The 14225-nt window shown below is 39.7% G+C and overlaps 2 protein-coding genes across 4 annotated transcripts in view; one reads left to right on the top strand and one right to left on the bottom strand.

Moving 5' to 3' along the window:
* Positions 1–9176, top strand: part of dgat1a (diacylglycerol O-acyltransferase 1a) — a 26355-nt gene extending 17179 nt beyond the window's left edge. Inside the window, exons 8-17 of the mRNA XM_053612859.1 lie at positions 1317–1391; positions 2848–2951; positions 3924–3962; positions 4052–4093; positions 4749–4793; positions 6065–6177; positions 6618–6683; positions 6820–6907; positions 7804–7866; positions 7960–9176. Of these exons, the coding sequence (XP_053468834.1) occupies positions 1317–1391; positions 2848–2951; positions 3924–3962; positions 4052–4093; positions 4749–4793; positions 6065–6177; positions 6618–6683; positions 6820–6907; positions 7804–7866; positions 7960–8127 (803 nt within the window). The 3' untranslated portion in view covers positions 8128–9176. The remainder of the gene's footprint in view (positions 1–1316; positions 1392–2847; positions 2952–3923; positions 3963–4051; positions 4094–4748; positions 4794–6064; positions 6178–6617; positions 6684–6819; positions 6908–7803; positions 7867–7959) is intronic.
* On the bottom strand, positions 4257–14225 carry cfap20 (cilia and flagella associated protein 20). Of its 3 annotated transcripts, none has more exons than XR_008384559.1 (7): positions 13719–14223; positions 12401–12480; positions 12206–12317; positions 11063–11251; positions 10182–10292; positions 5556–9423; positions 4257–5447 (listed from the first exon to the last, which is right to left on the bottom strand). XR_008384559.1 is itself a non-coding variant. In XM_053612860.1 (6 exons), exons 1-6 carry the CDS (start codon positions 13800–13802, stop codon positions 9842–9844), a joined length of 600 nt encoding a protein of 199 aa, XP_053468835.1. In that variant the 5' UTR covers positions 13803–14225; the 3' UTR covers positions 9575–9841. The 3 variants fall into 3 exon arrangements, 1 of the variants encoding a protein (XP_053468835.1); XR_008384558.1 differs by having other exon boundaries at positions 4257–5613; positions 6573–9423; XM_053612860.1 differs by lacking the exons at positions 4257–5447; positions 5556–9423 and adding an exon at positions 9575–9865 and having other exon boundaries at positions 13719–14225.

Raw genomic sequence — 14225 nt, 5'->3', positions numbered from 1 at the left:
GATTACAGAGATTACAAACTGCAGTTTCGTCGTTCCACACAAGAGACATCGTCTTTACACACAGCACGAATCCGATGCGTTTTCCCGCCCTCTTTTGATCGACAGGATATAATCATCGGATGATACCGATTATTGGCCGATACATCGGTGCATCTCTAGTAAATAACAGTGGAATCTCTAACAAACAATACAAACAGAATATGGCATGTAATCCTACAGCACGGTTTCTCTGTTTGGGATGTTCACTGGCACATGATGCAATGTCTGTCTTTAACTGTGGCTGCATTCAGTAACGTCACACATGCAGCTAACGTTCCCTTGAATCTCTGCCTCTAAAGCTACAGAGAAGAACAACAACTTCGTCATCTTACTCAGTCTTTTGTTTTATAGTCTTTATTGGTTGTTGCCATTTTTGCACACTGGTATGGAGCTCGGTCTATGAATTTCTATTTCTGTTCATTTTTCTTTCATATAGTTCCTTTATAGTTTTTTGTTACATTTCTTTTGGTCTCTGCTGGATTTTAATGTGTGTTCTCATCTCCAATTTTTTTTTTTCGTGGGATTGAAAAAAATCTGCAATTCTGAAATATTTTTTACAAATATGGCACAATATGCATAAACAGTGCAGCTAGCCCCACCCCCAAGTACGATTACATTTCAGTTCCAAAACCCATACAACTCGTGGGGGGGGGGGGGGTAAATGATGGTACTGGCTGATAAAAAGGACAGTTTCAGTACTCGGAGCAGTGAAACAGACCCTACTGTGTCCCAGCCTGCATTTCCTCAAGGGAAAAGAGGTTTTGTTCTGTCCCAGGAACACCGGAGTCAGGTTAACGTTGTTCAGGCTGGAGTGGATAAACATGAGTGCGCTTTAATTGTTGACTCATTTAATCCAGCTGACCTGGAGTAACACGAGAAAAACTGGAGTGTGAAATAACAAGGCTTTCGTGTGTGTGTGTGTGTGTGTGTGTGTGTGTGTGTATTCAGTTTACTCTAGTTTACTCTGGGTATCTATGCTTTTGTTGACTTTTGCTGTGTGATATTCATCATTGATTATGCTGCCATCTGCTGGACTGCTATAATTGTAATGAAATGTTTTATAAAGAAGGCCAACATGTGACACTTTTAACATAGAGAAGATTATTACATCTGTTTTTTTTTTGTTGTTGTTCTTTTGGCAGCGTCTAATGTTAGATGATTAAGGTACTGACAGCTATACACCGCTCAGATCACAAGCTTCTGATTGCTTGATTCGGGAGATGTTTATTTCTTTTTTCTGACCCTTTGCTAATCTACTCTTCTGTCACCGGCTGCAGGTCCGTCTGTGCAGAGAGCCAACGGGAACGCGGCACACAGTCATGTGACCTACCCGGGCAATCTCACCCACAGAGGTAAGAGATCAGTAACTGTAAGAGATCAGACTCGGAGAGAGACAGTTAGGATCCAAGAACAGAGACACACACAGCATGAACGATCAGAAGTATTACAAGACCTCCTGCTGCATTCAGTTAAAACTCATAACTGTAGGAAATAGACTCGGAAAATACAAATAAAACGCTCCCTCGACTTCCTATTCGGATAAAGTCAGGATTCAGAGTCAAAACGACAGTAAACACGTGAGCCTTTCTTTACTTTTAACCGAGTTATACCGTATCTACACTACCGGTCAAAAGTTTGTGGACACTCGACTGAAATGTTTCTCATGATGTTAAAAATCTTTTGATCTGAAGGTGTGCGATTAAATGTGTGAAATCGGTGTCGTAGACAAAAATATAATCGTGCCGACGTATTCGTGTCTTTCATTAGAAAACGGACTTTTTATTTACATTTAAACGGACGACTCGGAGCGGAATATTCCGAAAAGCAGCCGATAAGAGTCCGGCGTCGGTGGGAACGCCTTTAATACTGTTTAAAAAGCATCTCGGGGAAATTCCTCAAGAGATCTGGTGAGAAAACGCCAAGAATACATTTCTGGAAATTCTAGGCAAAAAGCGTGTCTACTTTGAGGATGCTAAAATATTAAATTATTTTGATTTTGGATTTTTTTTTTTTATCACATCATAATTCCCATAGTTCCACTTGTGTTACTCCAGAGTTTTGATGACTTTATTATTATTATAAAATGTGGGGGAAACAATAAAATATAAAGTATATAAAATATAAAGAATGAGTGTTTCTAAACTTTTGACGGGTAGTGTATAAGTATCCGCTTTAGGTCACTCAACATACAGACATATTCGCTTGGGTTAGGGTTAGGGTTAGGGTTAACCCTATCATTAAGGGTTAGGGTTAACCCTAACACTGACTATACAGTTTGTGTGTTGAGGAGGCTGCATTGATGCTAACAAAAGACGAACATGGAGGCATCTATGCCCCCCCACCCACCCACCCCCACTTTGTAGCTTGAAGAATAATAATAATCATAATAATAATAATAATAATAATAAACTCTCTTTTATAGAGCGCCTTTAAAAGCAGCTTCTGAAAGCGCTGTACACAAAATAAGCAGTACACAGAAAAAAAGAAAAAATGTCTCTCTCTCTGTGTAGGTCATCTCTCTCTCTCTCTCTCTCTCTCTCTCTCTCTGTAGGTCATGTCTCTCTCTCTCTCTCTCTCTCTCTGTGTAGGTCATCTCTCTCTCTCTCTCTCTGTGTAGGTCATCTCTCTCTCTCTCTCTGTGTAGGTCATCTCTCTCTCTCTGTTTAGGTCATGTCTCTCTCTCTCTCTCTGTGTGTGTGTGTAGGTCGTCTCTCTCTCTCTCTATCTCTCTCTGTGTAGGTCATGTCTCTCTCTCTCTCTCTCATACCACTCTATTCATGTCCTGTCCCATTTCTCCTTTTTCGGTAGACATGTATTATTTCATTTTTGCCCCAACGCTGTGCTACGAGCTGAACTTCCCCCGGTCCCCACGGATACGGAAGCGCTTCCTGCTCAGGAGACTTTTTGAAATGGTGAGTTTGAATCGCAAATCCAACCAGACCTGACTGTGTGTATTCATCTGTTAAAAGTATCGTCTATAAACCATATACAGATATAAATGGTCCACACTTATATAGCACTTTTATCCAAAGCGCTTTACACTGTGTCTCATTCACCCATTCATATACACACACACACACACACACACACACACACCAATGGTAGCAGAGCTGCCATGCAAGGCGCTAACTTGCCATCGAGAGCTACTTGGGGTTCAGTGTCTTGCCCAAGGACACTTCGGTACGTGGAGTCACGTGGGCCGGGAATCGAACCACCAACCCTACGATTAGTGCACAACCCGCTCTACCACCTGATCCACAGCCGCCCCAAATACACCAAAATATAAGTGTTGGTAACATTTTCATATAAGGTGTATAAGCAAGTATTCGAAGGTTTACTCGATAGTTTATATTAACGATTCATTAAATATGGAATAAAACAGTGTCATGCTGTTATCGGGAAAATATCATGTCCTGCCGCTATGAAGTGGTGTGATGTGGCCAGAGTTGATGATTTTCCAACAGCGTGTCCCCAAGTGCTTTATTTCTAATACCAAAACGATTTTCCGATCATTTCCCTGTGAATGAACTGTTAGTATATCTATAATAAAACGCATCTTCATATAAACATAGTCATTGACCGAGTTATATATAGAACGTGAATCAACATCTCATCATCTTCGAACTAACGATCATCTATTTTTATATTTCTTAAAAGATCATAAACGATTAAATGCTTTCTTTCTTTTTTTTTTTAAATCATCATATTGATTATGAGCCTCACATTTGCTAACGTTTCACTAAGATTTACTCAAATTTTGAAGCCATAGTTAACTAGTTAACAACTTATTACTTGCTTATAAATAATTTATCACCAAATGACTGATCATTTGACACTTATAGGTCCAAAATACTCATGCCACACCATATCTGTTTTAATTACAGCTCTTTTTGATGCAGTTACAAGTCGGCTTGATACAGCAGGTACGTGTGGACAAACTCGGGCTCGTTTTTTTTCTCCATTTTTACTCATTTGTGTATTTCCTTTAACGTATAAATGATCGGTCTTCTAGTGGATGGTGCCGACTATCCAGAACTCCATGAAGCCTTTTCAGGTAAAGCTTTTGCATATAGTTGCATTCATTTGTTCTTAGGGGTTTTTTTTGTTTTTGTTTTTTTAATCCAACGTGTCTTATACATTAAATAAAATCCAATCTACGCATAATGCTGTTTAAAGGTAATGTTCTCAGAGTCACAATTGAACATGAACAAACCACAATCGGTCATAGACTGGTTTTAATGAATAAACACTTTACATTACAGTTCTGTTAACTAACATAATATACTGCATTAGTTATCATAATACTACAGTGTTGTTGAAATCATGCTTTTACGTTTACTTTTATGGCATTTGGCAACCGCCCTTATCCAGAGCGACTTCCATTTATCTCATTTATACATCTGAGCAGTTGAAGGTTAAGGGCCTTGCTCAAGGGCCCAATATTGGCTACAAACCCCCGAGCTACCACTGCCCTATCCAGTCCGTCAGTGCGTGACCAAACCCACTACATATTTGGCTTTATTAAAATGGTTTGCATTCATAGAAACTAAAAAAGGAAACCTAGAAAATGAAAGACTGTAGTATAAATAGTATAAGCACTGCTCAGAGAAACGCTTACTTGTTCTGTGTGGTTTTAAAAAAAAGAAATACAGCGTTTTGTGATATTTTGATGAATTTGAATAGATCTCCGTTTGGTTTTTTTGTCATAGGACATGGACTTGTCCAGGATGGTGGAGCGCCTCCTGAAGCTTGCTGTGAGTACAGGATACTTGTAATTGTCCTGTTCATATTTCCTTCTGTCCTCACTGTAAATGATATCATTCGGTACGTTTACATGAACAACAATAATCCGATATGAACCCGATTAAGAAACTAGCATGTAAACAGCGATTATTGATGACCTTAATCCGATTAAAGTCACACTCGAAGTAAACACAAATGGAATTAAGACATGTGGAGTATTCCTGTTTTAGCCGCGTCATTGACGTGCGTTACAGACACGTACACACCTTAATCACGCTATTAACATCGTGTGGGAGTTTTCACCGCATTCTATGACATGACACATAGACACACGGCAATGCTCAACCATTTGACGGCAAACAAGAGAGCGCGGCTGCGTCCCAAACCGCGTACTTACCTACAACAGTATATAATAGGAGATATACATGTATTTCATCTAATATATAGTAGGTAAGTATGCGGATTCGGACACAGCTCACGGCTTCAAGCAGTCGTCTATTTGCACGTATAGCACGACAAATAATTAACCGCACTTGAAGCTTTCGTGAAATTAAAACGGTACCATAACGAAGATGAACTGTACGTCGATACGTGAAATTCTGGAGGGAACGTCGGACGGCGTGGCGCGGGGACGTAATGACGTGTGCCGTTAATCCATGTATGTTCTATAACATGTAAAAGAGGAACATGAAAGGAGTATTCTAAAAGCGACTCATGTAAACACCTTAATCAGAATATCATCTTATTCGGAATAAGATCAATAATTAGATTACTGCTGTCCATGTAAACGTAGTCCGTGTCTCAATATCAGGCCAATATCAGCAGAAACTTCTGGATCGGATCAGAGGGAATTAAAGAATAAATCCAGTCACCGTATTATAACATGCTCTTTATTTCCATATATTTTAGGGGCATTTTACTTTTTTACATTTAAAAAAAAAATTGTTTTATGGAAACAGTTTTGTTTACATACTGATTTCGTTATATTTGGCATAAATAAGTATTGCACTGGAAGCACAGCGCTTTTTAAATAGCGTCATTTTGCACACATTTATGTTGTAATATTCAGATTTTTTCAAATAATAAAAATTTATATACATCATGTTGATGGCTATGAATTGTTCCCTGTAGGAGAGTAATGATGCCCGTCTTAGGTGTTTGAATAAACATTTTTTATTCTAAAGCTTAGTTAAAAAGGTTTGGATTGTGTTAGATTTTTTTTTTTTTAATAAAAAATCTCTCCTCCTCATCTCCTCATCAACCCGGTCCTCTTCTCCTACAGGTGCCTAATCATTTAATATGGCTCATCTTTTTTTACTGGTTATTCCACTCCTCCATGAACTTTGTCGCTGAACTGATGCAGTTTGGAGACCGAGAATTTTATCGAGACTGGTGGTGAGTATCGTACATGTTGTTGTTGTTCTAGACCATCTACCCATCCATTTACAGGTCCCTCATTAACCGCATCAAAGAAGCCATTTTTAACCCTTTGGTGTCTGGGTCATGAAAACGTGTTCGTCTTACAAGCCACACCACTACGACCCGTGCGTAAACTATGTCTGCCTTGTGCACTACATTGTAAACAAAACATAACATGTTCTGGCGGGGGGTGGAGCTAATTTCTGGGCCAGAAGAGCATAAACAAAAGCACTAGTGGAAATGAAGGCACTACTCAAGATCCTACTGCGAATGATAATACCGTGAATCACAGTTTTTCTAATGCAGCTTTAAAGTTAGACGATTATTACACGTCTAAACACACTTTTAAAAAAAAAAAATACAAGCTGCACCTTTAAGGTAATCCAAACTGCAGAGTTTGTTTCTTTTATTTGTAGGAACTCAGAAACAGTGCCATATTTCTGGTCAAACTGGAACATCCCTGTCCATAAATGGTGCCTGCGGTGAGTCCGAGCTACGTTCGGTTATTACGATTTCCCAGAGTGCATCAGATTTGGGGTTCAACAGCCTCGTTAATGTCAGTCACACATTTGTATTGCCTAATGAATCGGTTGCTTTCTGTTTCTTCTCTGCTCTCAGGCACTTTTATAAGCCCATGTTGAGAAGAGGTTTGAACAGGCTGACAGCTCAGATCGCCGTGTTTTTTCTCTCCGCTTTCTTTCACGAGGTGTTAACACTTAACACAATATAATTTCACGTATATGTCATAAAGGGTGGGTTGCACCAATAAGGATTACGCTTAAATCTAGATTAAACCAAGGTTTATATATTTCAAAATAAGCAGTCTTACATTTAAACCATCACGTTAATCCTGGATGTAATTTCACAATAAACCGGGACAGACTATAATCTTTTCATTTTCTCAACCTGTATGCGAATGAGCGGTTAATAACGGCAGTTGAATTTTTTTTTGTTTTTATTCAAAGTTTAAAGTTCACGATCCTTCTGTTTAAAGTTCACTGAACATCATTGCTGTTTATAGTTACACTGGAGAACTCAAGTATTTCCACGTTGATGAAATATCGTCAATGGCGAATCCGTCATGACGGAGAAAACGAATCGTAAATGGAGGTTTTAATCACGGGTTAGAATTCTAATCCCCTGATTTGTTAATCTGTGTTTAAAATTGAAGTGGTGCAACACAAGTCGATTTAAAATAAAGCCCAGATCAACAAATCCTAGATTAGCTCTAAACTGTGCCGAATTGAATCCTTATTGGTGCAACCCACCCAAAATCTCTGACAGTCTATGATCCTGATCATTAAAGATATTTGCGATCCTGCTAAATATCGCAAACGTATACAACAAAGAACGTTAAAGAAGGTACCTTTTGTTACAATTTTTTTACAATTTTCAAGTATGTATCATTTTAGACTTGTGGCACATTGAGCCATTTTAATGGTTTTCCTAGTGAGGTTATTTGTCTACAATTCAAATACAGTGCACGAATATAAAGTAAATAATTTGGAGCACTTTTTCCAAACTTTTAGAATTTGCCGTTTGACCGAATTGCGCATCCAAACGTCTGATTTTCAATATCCAGTTGTGTTTGTTCTGTCTCAGTACCTGGTGAGCGTGCCTCTGAAGATGTTCCGGCTTTGGGCGTTCATGGGAATGATGGCTCAGGTTAGTGTAGAATCCCTGGTTTTACGCTAATAAAGTCGCAGTACACACAAACCATTGACCAAGATAGCGTTTCTAATCGATTTTTGCTTTCAGATTCCGCTTGCCATGTTCGTGGGCCGCTTCCTGAGAGGTAACTACGGCAACGCAGCGGTGTGGATCTCTCTGATCATCGGTCAGCCCATTGCTGTGCTCATGTACGTCCATGATTACTATGTGCTTCATTATGGAAGTGCGACAGAAGGCGGGGCTTCACCACCATAAGCAATATGCTGAATTTAAAAACAAACAAACAAACAAAAAAAAAAAACAACCCCCAAACCGATTTTTCAACATTTTTAAGGATCCGAGCAAGAACGACGCTTACGTCATTACCACGAAGAGGCAAATCCTCTGCTAATGCACTTTATAAGCGCAGAGAGAGACAGATAAACAGACAGAAAAAGAAAGAGATATTGAGAAAGAAACAGGGAGGAGGGGGGGAGAGAGAAAGACATGGAGAGAGAGAGAGAGAGAGACACACACACTGCCCAAAGCAAAGCATCAGCATTAAATTGCCCTGAAGCTCACACACTCGAGCTTACACCATGACCATTTTTTCCCCTTCTTGCTTTTTGATTCTGTTTCATGAACATTCTATAAACAGTATACACACTTTGTGATATGTACACATACTGTTTCATTCAGCTTCTATATGTATAGTTTCGCTTCCTTTACATAGTAAAGCCATTTAGGTTTTTGCACTTTATCTACAACGCATGCGTTTCCAGAACCTCGCAGAGTTTCTTCATCAGTTATTATTTAGCAAATCATATACAAATTAATTACAATTCAAATGAATGTGTATTATTTGAGAGAGAGAAAAAAAAAAGATTGTAACAATTGTTTATCCTTAGAAACAGTGTTCTACATTTTAATTTCAGTTCAAATTTGAATGAATATGCTGTTGTAATTTCAAGTGACTGGACCAGTATTGAGGTACTTTCAAATCCTTTTGACCCAAAGATGTGAATTCCATGAATTACTTTGTAATAGACTTTCATTGAATGGCTGAAAGATGATATACAAATCAAAGTATTTCTATTCCAGACTTTTCCATGTAATTACATTTTTGATACAGATTTGGTTTTATAAGGAGGTTTATTTTAGTGACAGGTGCCAAAAAAAAAAAAAAAAAAAATCTATAAATCGCACAATTTCCGCCCACGACCTTTAACATAATGATGTACAGATCATTGCTACGTTCCTACGTACGTTCCGACGTATTGTGGCAGCTGACGTTCCGGATAAGAAAATAAAGCTGGTCAAGCCAATGATGTCTTTCATGTGTATCTCACACACACACACACACACACACATACAGTAATATAATATGTTACTTTTGTGGGTCTGAATGCTGAATTCACATTCTGGGCTGAATTCTCCGCTCACATTGTGCATATAAAACATACAACACAGGAAGAAAAAAAAAAACCTAAACTAAACAAGGCAAAGTCACATGACTGGAAATTTGGTGAGGGGGAAAAACTGCAGGAATCGAGGAAAGGTTCCACGTTACTGCTGTAAAAATAAAGGGGGGGGGGGGAGTTGAAAAAAAGGTGTTAGTAAGCTATAACAGATCTAAACTAAAGAAATGCAGTCTAACTGTTACTGGACTGAATTTCTGACTTTACACCAGTCTTTCTAACCACAGAGCTGTCCAATTCTCAATCCCGACTCGTCAAAAGGTGATTAAACAGCCTCGATAACAGCGGCATAAAAAGTATTCTAATATGGTATCGTTTCCATAGTAACAACTTACACGGAGGCTTGTATGGTAGACAATACACATAATCTAAGACTAATAATAAATGTCATGTAACAAAGAACAACATATAATCGCTGACATCGTGAAGTTTTCTGGGAGGACATGTTTGTGTCACATTTACGGAAGGAGTCTCCAGTGTCGGTGATTTTTAACAGTCTTTAGGACGGATTTTTAGACAGAGTAGTCTTTTTTAACCTAAACAGAGGGAAAGCTGATATATACACTTGCTGTACCATATAATAAGATAAGATAACTATAAACGGTTAAAAATTACAATGTGTCTTTTTTTTTTTAATCAATGTAAAATTGCAAATCTCCGGTGACTTGCTGTTGTATAAGAGCAATAAAACACTTCAGAGCATCCTGTTACAGGGAAATAATCGAATCCGGGGCGGTTAACGGCGACGTTAGACCACTCCGTCGTTGATGATTTTCCTGTAACGGCACGCCTCTGAGTGTTTTATTTCTTCCGTATCACGTATTGTGCTCGGTGTACAAAATAATAACTCACCTTTGCTTTGTTTTGTACCGGCAAATAGAGTTTAAACTCTGCCGGCAGCTCGTCCTCGGAGTACAGTCTATCGGAAAAGTACACTCTTCTTATGCGACAGTTCGCGTGGATCTGGAAGATGACCGGACCGTTCGTTAATACTCAGAACATAAACGTTAACATAACTGTTTTAATAATCGCAGGTAGGATTTGCTGATTCTTTTTTATACCACTGACAGAATTATTTCTCCTAATGGCAATAAACCTGATTTGTAATGAGGGCTGAATCATTTTGATTGCAGCTGTATAAAGCAAAGCAACTCAAACATCATACAAAAACGAAATTAATCAAATTATAGAAAGAAAAACAAAAATTCTAAATGAAATGCGAGGCCATTGTGTGGAACACAATGTAAAAACGTTTGTCTCGTAACAAATTTAAGACGGTATTACAGTAACACTTATTTCCAGCATCATATTAAATCAGCAGTCTGATGTAGAAGAAGTGCAAATGCTGGACGCAAGTCCCAGAATGCAATGCAGTGAAGTGATGTTACGACAGAGAGTCGGTTAGATAGAGATGTACTAGATGACGAGCGCGATGGCATTGAAGGGGGAATTAGACTGAAAGGATCTTTAGGCAGAGGTGAAGCGAGAGTTAGATGAAAGGCATTGTGGGTAATGAAGGAAAGGGTTAACTGTATAAGTGAAAACTGAGCAAAATGAAATGAAACACCAACTCAGAATTTCATTACAGAACCACCCCTGGACGCTACTGAAGATTACGTTAATGTTAAAGATGGGAATGCAAATGGATTTTTCTTTTAAGGACCTGCAGACAGTCTGTTCATTTAAGCGTTTGACTTCTAGCGAAGACGTTTTGTCCTAGGCTCAGTGCGCACCTGTACTCGCAGCGTCTCGATGTAGTTGGTGCCGTACGCTCTCCGTGTGAAGTCCGACAGGTTGAACTGGATCTGGTTCCAGCCGTCGTCCAGCCGCATGGGCATGGTGCAGATGAAGGGCTTCACCCGTGTGGTGCTCTGGTAGTTACTGGCTCGGAATCTCCGCCGCACGTTTTTATCATCCAATACCTGATGCAAGACAAAGGAGCAGCTCTGAGATACAACACCGTGCTCGGAGAAGAGCGCTCTGACATACAGGTCACTCCGTAGGTGTGTAATTACTGATTGTAACGCTTCTGCTGAAACGGAAAATAAGTCAGCTCTCTTTTCCCTCTATCTATTAAAGGAAATCTGTGTATGTGTGTGTGTGTGTGTGTGTGTGTGTGTGTGAGAGAGAGCGTGAGTGTGTATGTGTGTGAGAGAAAGAGAGAGAGAGAGTGTGTGTGTGTGTGAGAGAGAGAGAGCATGAGTGTGTGTGTGTGAGTGTGTGTGTGTGAGAGAGAGAGAGAGAGAGAGAGTGTGTGTGAGTGAGCGAGTGTGAGAGAGAGCATGAGTGTGTGTGAGTGTGAGAGAGAGGGAGTGTGTGTGTGTGAGAGAGAGAGAGAGAGAGAGAGTGTGTGTGTGAGAGAGAGAGTGTGTGTGTATGTGTGAGAGAGAGAGTGTGTGTGTGTGTGTGTGAGAGAGAGAGAGAGAGCATGAGTGTGTGTGTGAGAGTGTGTGAGAGAGAGAGGGAGTGTGTGTGAGAGAGAGAGAGTGTGTGTGAGAGAGAGAGAGTGTGAGTGTGTATGTGTGAGAGAGAGAGTGTGTGAGTGTGTGTGTGTGAGAGAGAGAGTGAGAGAGAGAGAGAGAGAGCGTGAGTGTGTGAGAGAGAGAGAGCGTGAGTGTGTATGTTTGAGAAAGAGAGTGTGTGTGTGTGTGTGAGAGAGAGAGTGTGTATATATATATATATATATATATATATATATATATATATATATATATATATATATATATATATAAAAGTGTGTGTGTGTGTGTATGTGTGCGAGCAAGCGAACATGCGTGCGTGTGTGTCTGTGTGTGTGTGAGAGAGAGAGAGAGAGAGAGAGAGAGAGAGAGAGTGTGAATGCGAGTGTGCGTGTCACTCCAGGGTGTCGTCCCTACCTGAACTTCAAATGTGAAATATTTCTTCAGATTCTTGATGATCATGACCAGGAAGGGGAGTTTGATGCCCAGGGTTTTCTTCGGATCTGCAGGACATGTGATGTAGGTCGTGCTGTGGAGGCGAGCGAGACAGTAATGAGGCAAATCTTAATGAATGAAGAGGAAACTGAGGTCCAGCTACATGTTCATGCTCACCTGACATTGGTTCCTTCCACCTCAAGCACTAACGACTGGATGTCGTTGTCCGTAATACGCTTTATATGGCCATTTCTCACCTGCAAGTAGAGTTTAATCAGCGTTATACCGAGTGTACCGGCTGAATGTAGACAGGTGATCTGAAATCTCAGTGTATAGTTCTGCAGCTGCTGGTCATCTCCTCTAAATGATTCACATCAGAATTTAGGCAACTGCCTGCAGTGATTGATAGACAGACAGACAAATACATATGGAGAAACCATTTCCAAAAGTTTGTGTACCCCTGATCATCACACCGATATCTCATTCCAGATTCAGTCCCCACTTTACTGCTATTAAGCTCTCAACTCTTCTGGGAAGGCGTTTCTCTAGATTTTGGAGCGTGGCTGTGGGGATTTGTGCTCATTCAGAGACAAGAGCATTAGTGAGATCAGGCACAGATGTCGGGTGAAGAGGTCTGGGGTGCAGTCGGGGTTCCAGTTCATCCCAATGGTGTTCAGTGGGGATGAGATCAGGGCTCTGTGCAGAACGCTCAAGTTCTTCCACTCCATCCTTGGCAAACTGTATCTTCATGGAGCTCTTTGGAGCATTGTCATGCTGGAACATGTGTGCTTCTCTTAGTTCCAGTGAAGGGAAATTGTAAAGCTACAGCATGCAGAGACATTCTGTACAAGTGTGTGCTTCCAACTTTGTGGCAACAGTTTGGGGGAAGAACCACATATGGGTGTGATAGTCAGGTGTCCACATACTTTTGCCCATATGGTGTAAATACATAGACAGACAGATAGATAGATAGTTACATAGATATACAGGCACATAGATAGATATACAGGTAGATAGATAGATAGATAGATAGAGAGATAGATAGAGATAGATAGATAGATGGATAGATAGAGATAGATGGATAGATAGATAGATAGACAGTCAGATAGATGGATGGGCAGACAGACAGACAGATAGATAGATAGATAGACAGACAGATGGACGGATGGATGGATAGATAGATAGATAGATAGATAGATAGATAGATAGTCAGTGCTTTGGCTTGATGCGTGTCCTGTAATGATTCACATTAGAATTTGAGAAATTGTGTGCATTCATTAGTAATCATTAGGTGTCTTATTAAGCTTACACACAGTTTGCAGTGTACCTGATGTACTAATCCAAGATTTGGACCTAACCAAAGTCTCCATCTTGCCATTTATTGCTCTTTTGCCACCTATCTTAATGAATACTTAATCATTTCAGACTAACTAAATGAACTAAATGAACTAAATGAACTAAATGACGGTTATTCGGTACATGAGCAGATGCTTACCTTTTTATCCCATATTTGTAGAGGTTTGCTCCCAATGCTGTACAAAATGGACAAGAAGCCGCTTTGAAATGTATTCTTAAACATAACTAAAAATTCTCAAAACCCAGCTTGATCTTTTTTATTTTTTTGTATTTTATAAAGCACACCGCGCTTCTGTTTACAGCGCTTCGCTCCTAGAAGCCTATGTTTGTGCCCTTAATAACTCCTCCGGGTAGCAACAGGTTCCCGAGCAAACGTTCCACAACAAAAGACAAAATATCTTATCCCTCAACAAATCGCCAAAGCTTTTCTATTTTGAAAGCTTCTTAACAAGGAATTTTGCCCAACACTAATTTCAGTATCCTCTTCTCTCGTTCTAGTTCTTTCCCAAGTCGTTATGTGTCACAAAATATTAGAGTTCCTTGAGAAATTAGTCAAAACGAGCGTTAACTCTCTCTATCGTCAGAACTCCACACTTGAGCAGCTTTTTTTTGTCTCCACTATTTTTGCGTTGCTAAGCAACACAAT

The sequence above is a fragment of the Ictalurus furcatus genome, chromosome 24 (genome assembly GCF_023375685.1).
Source record: "Ictalurus furcatus strain D&B chromosome 24, Billie_1.0, whole genome shotgun sequence".
Taxonomy (NCBI): Eukaryota; Metazoa; Chordata; class Actinopteri; order Siluriformes; family Ictaluridae; genus Ictalurus; species Ictalurus furcatus.
This window is presented reverse-complemented; position numbering and strand designations above follow the sequence as displayed.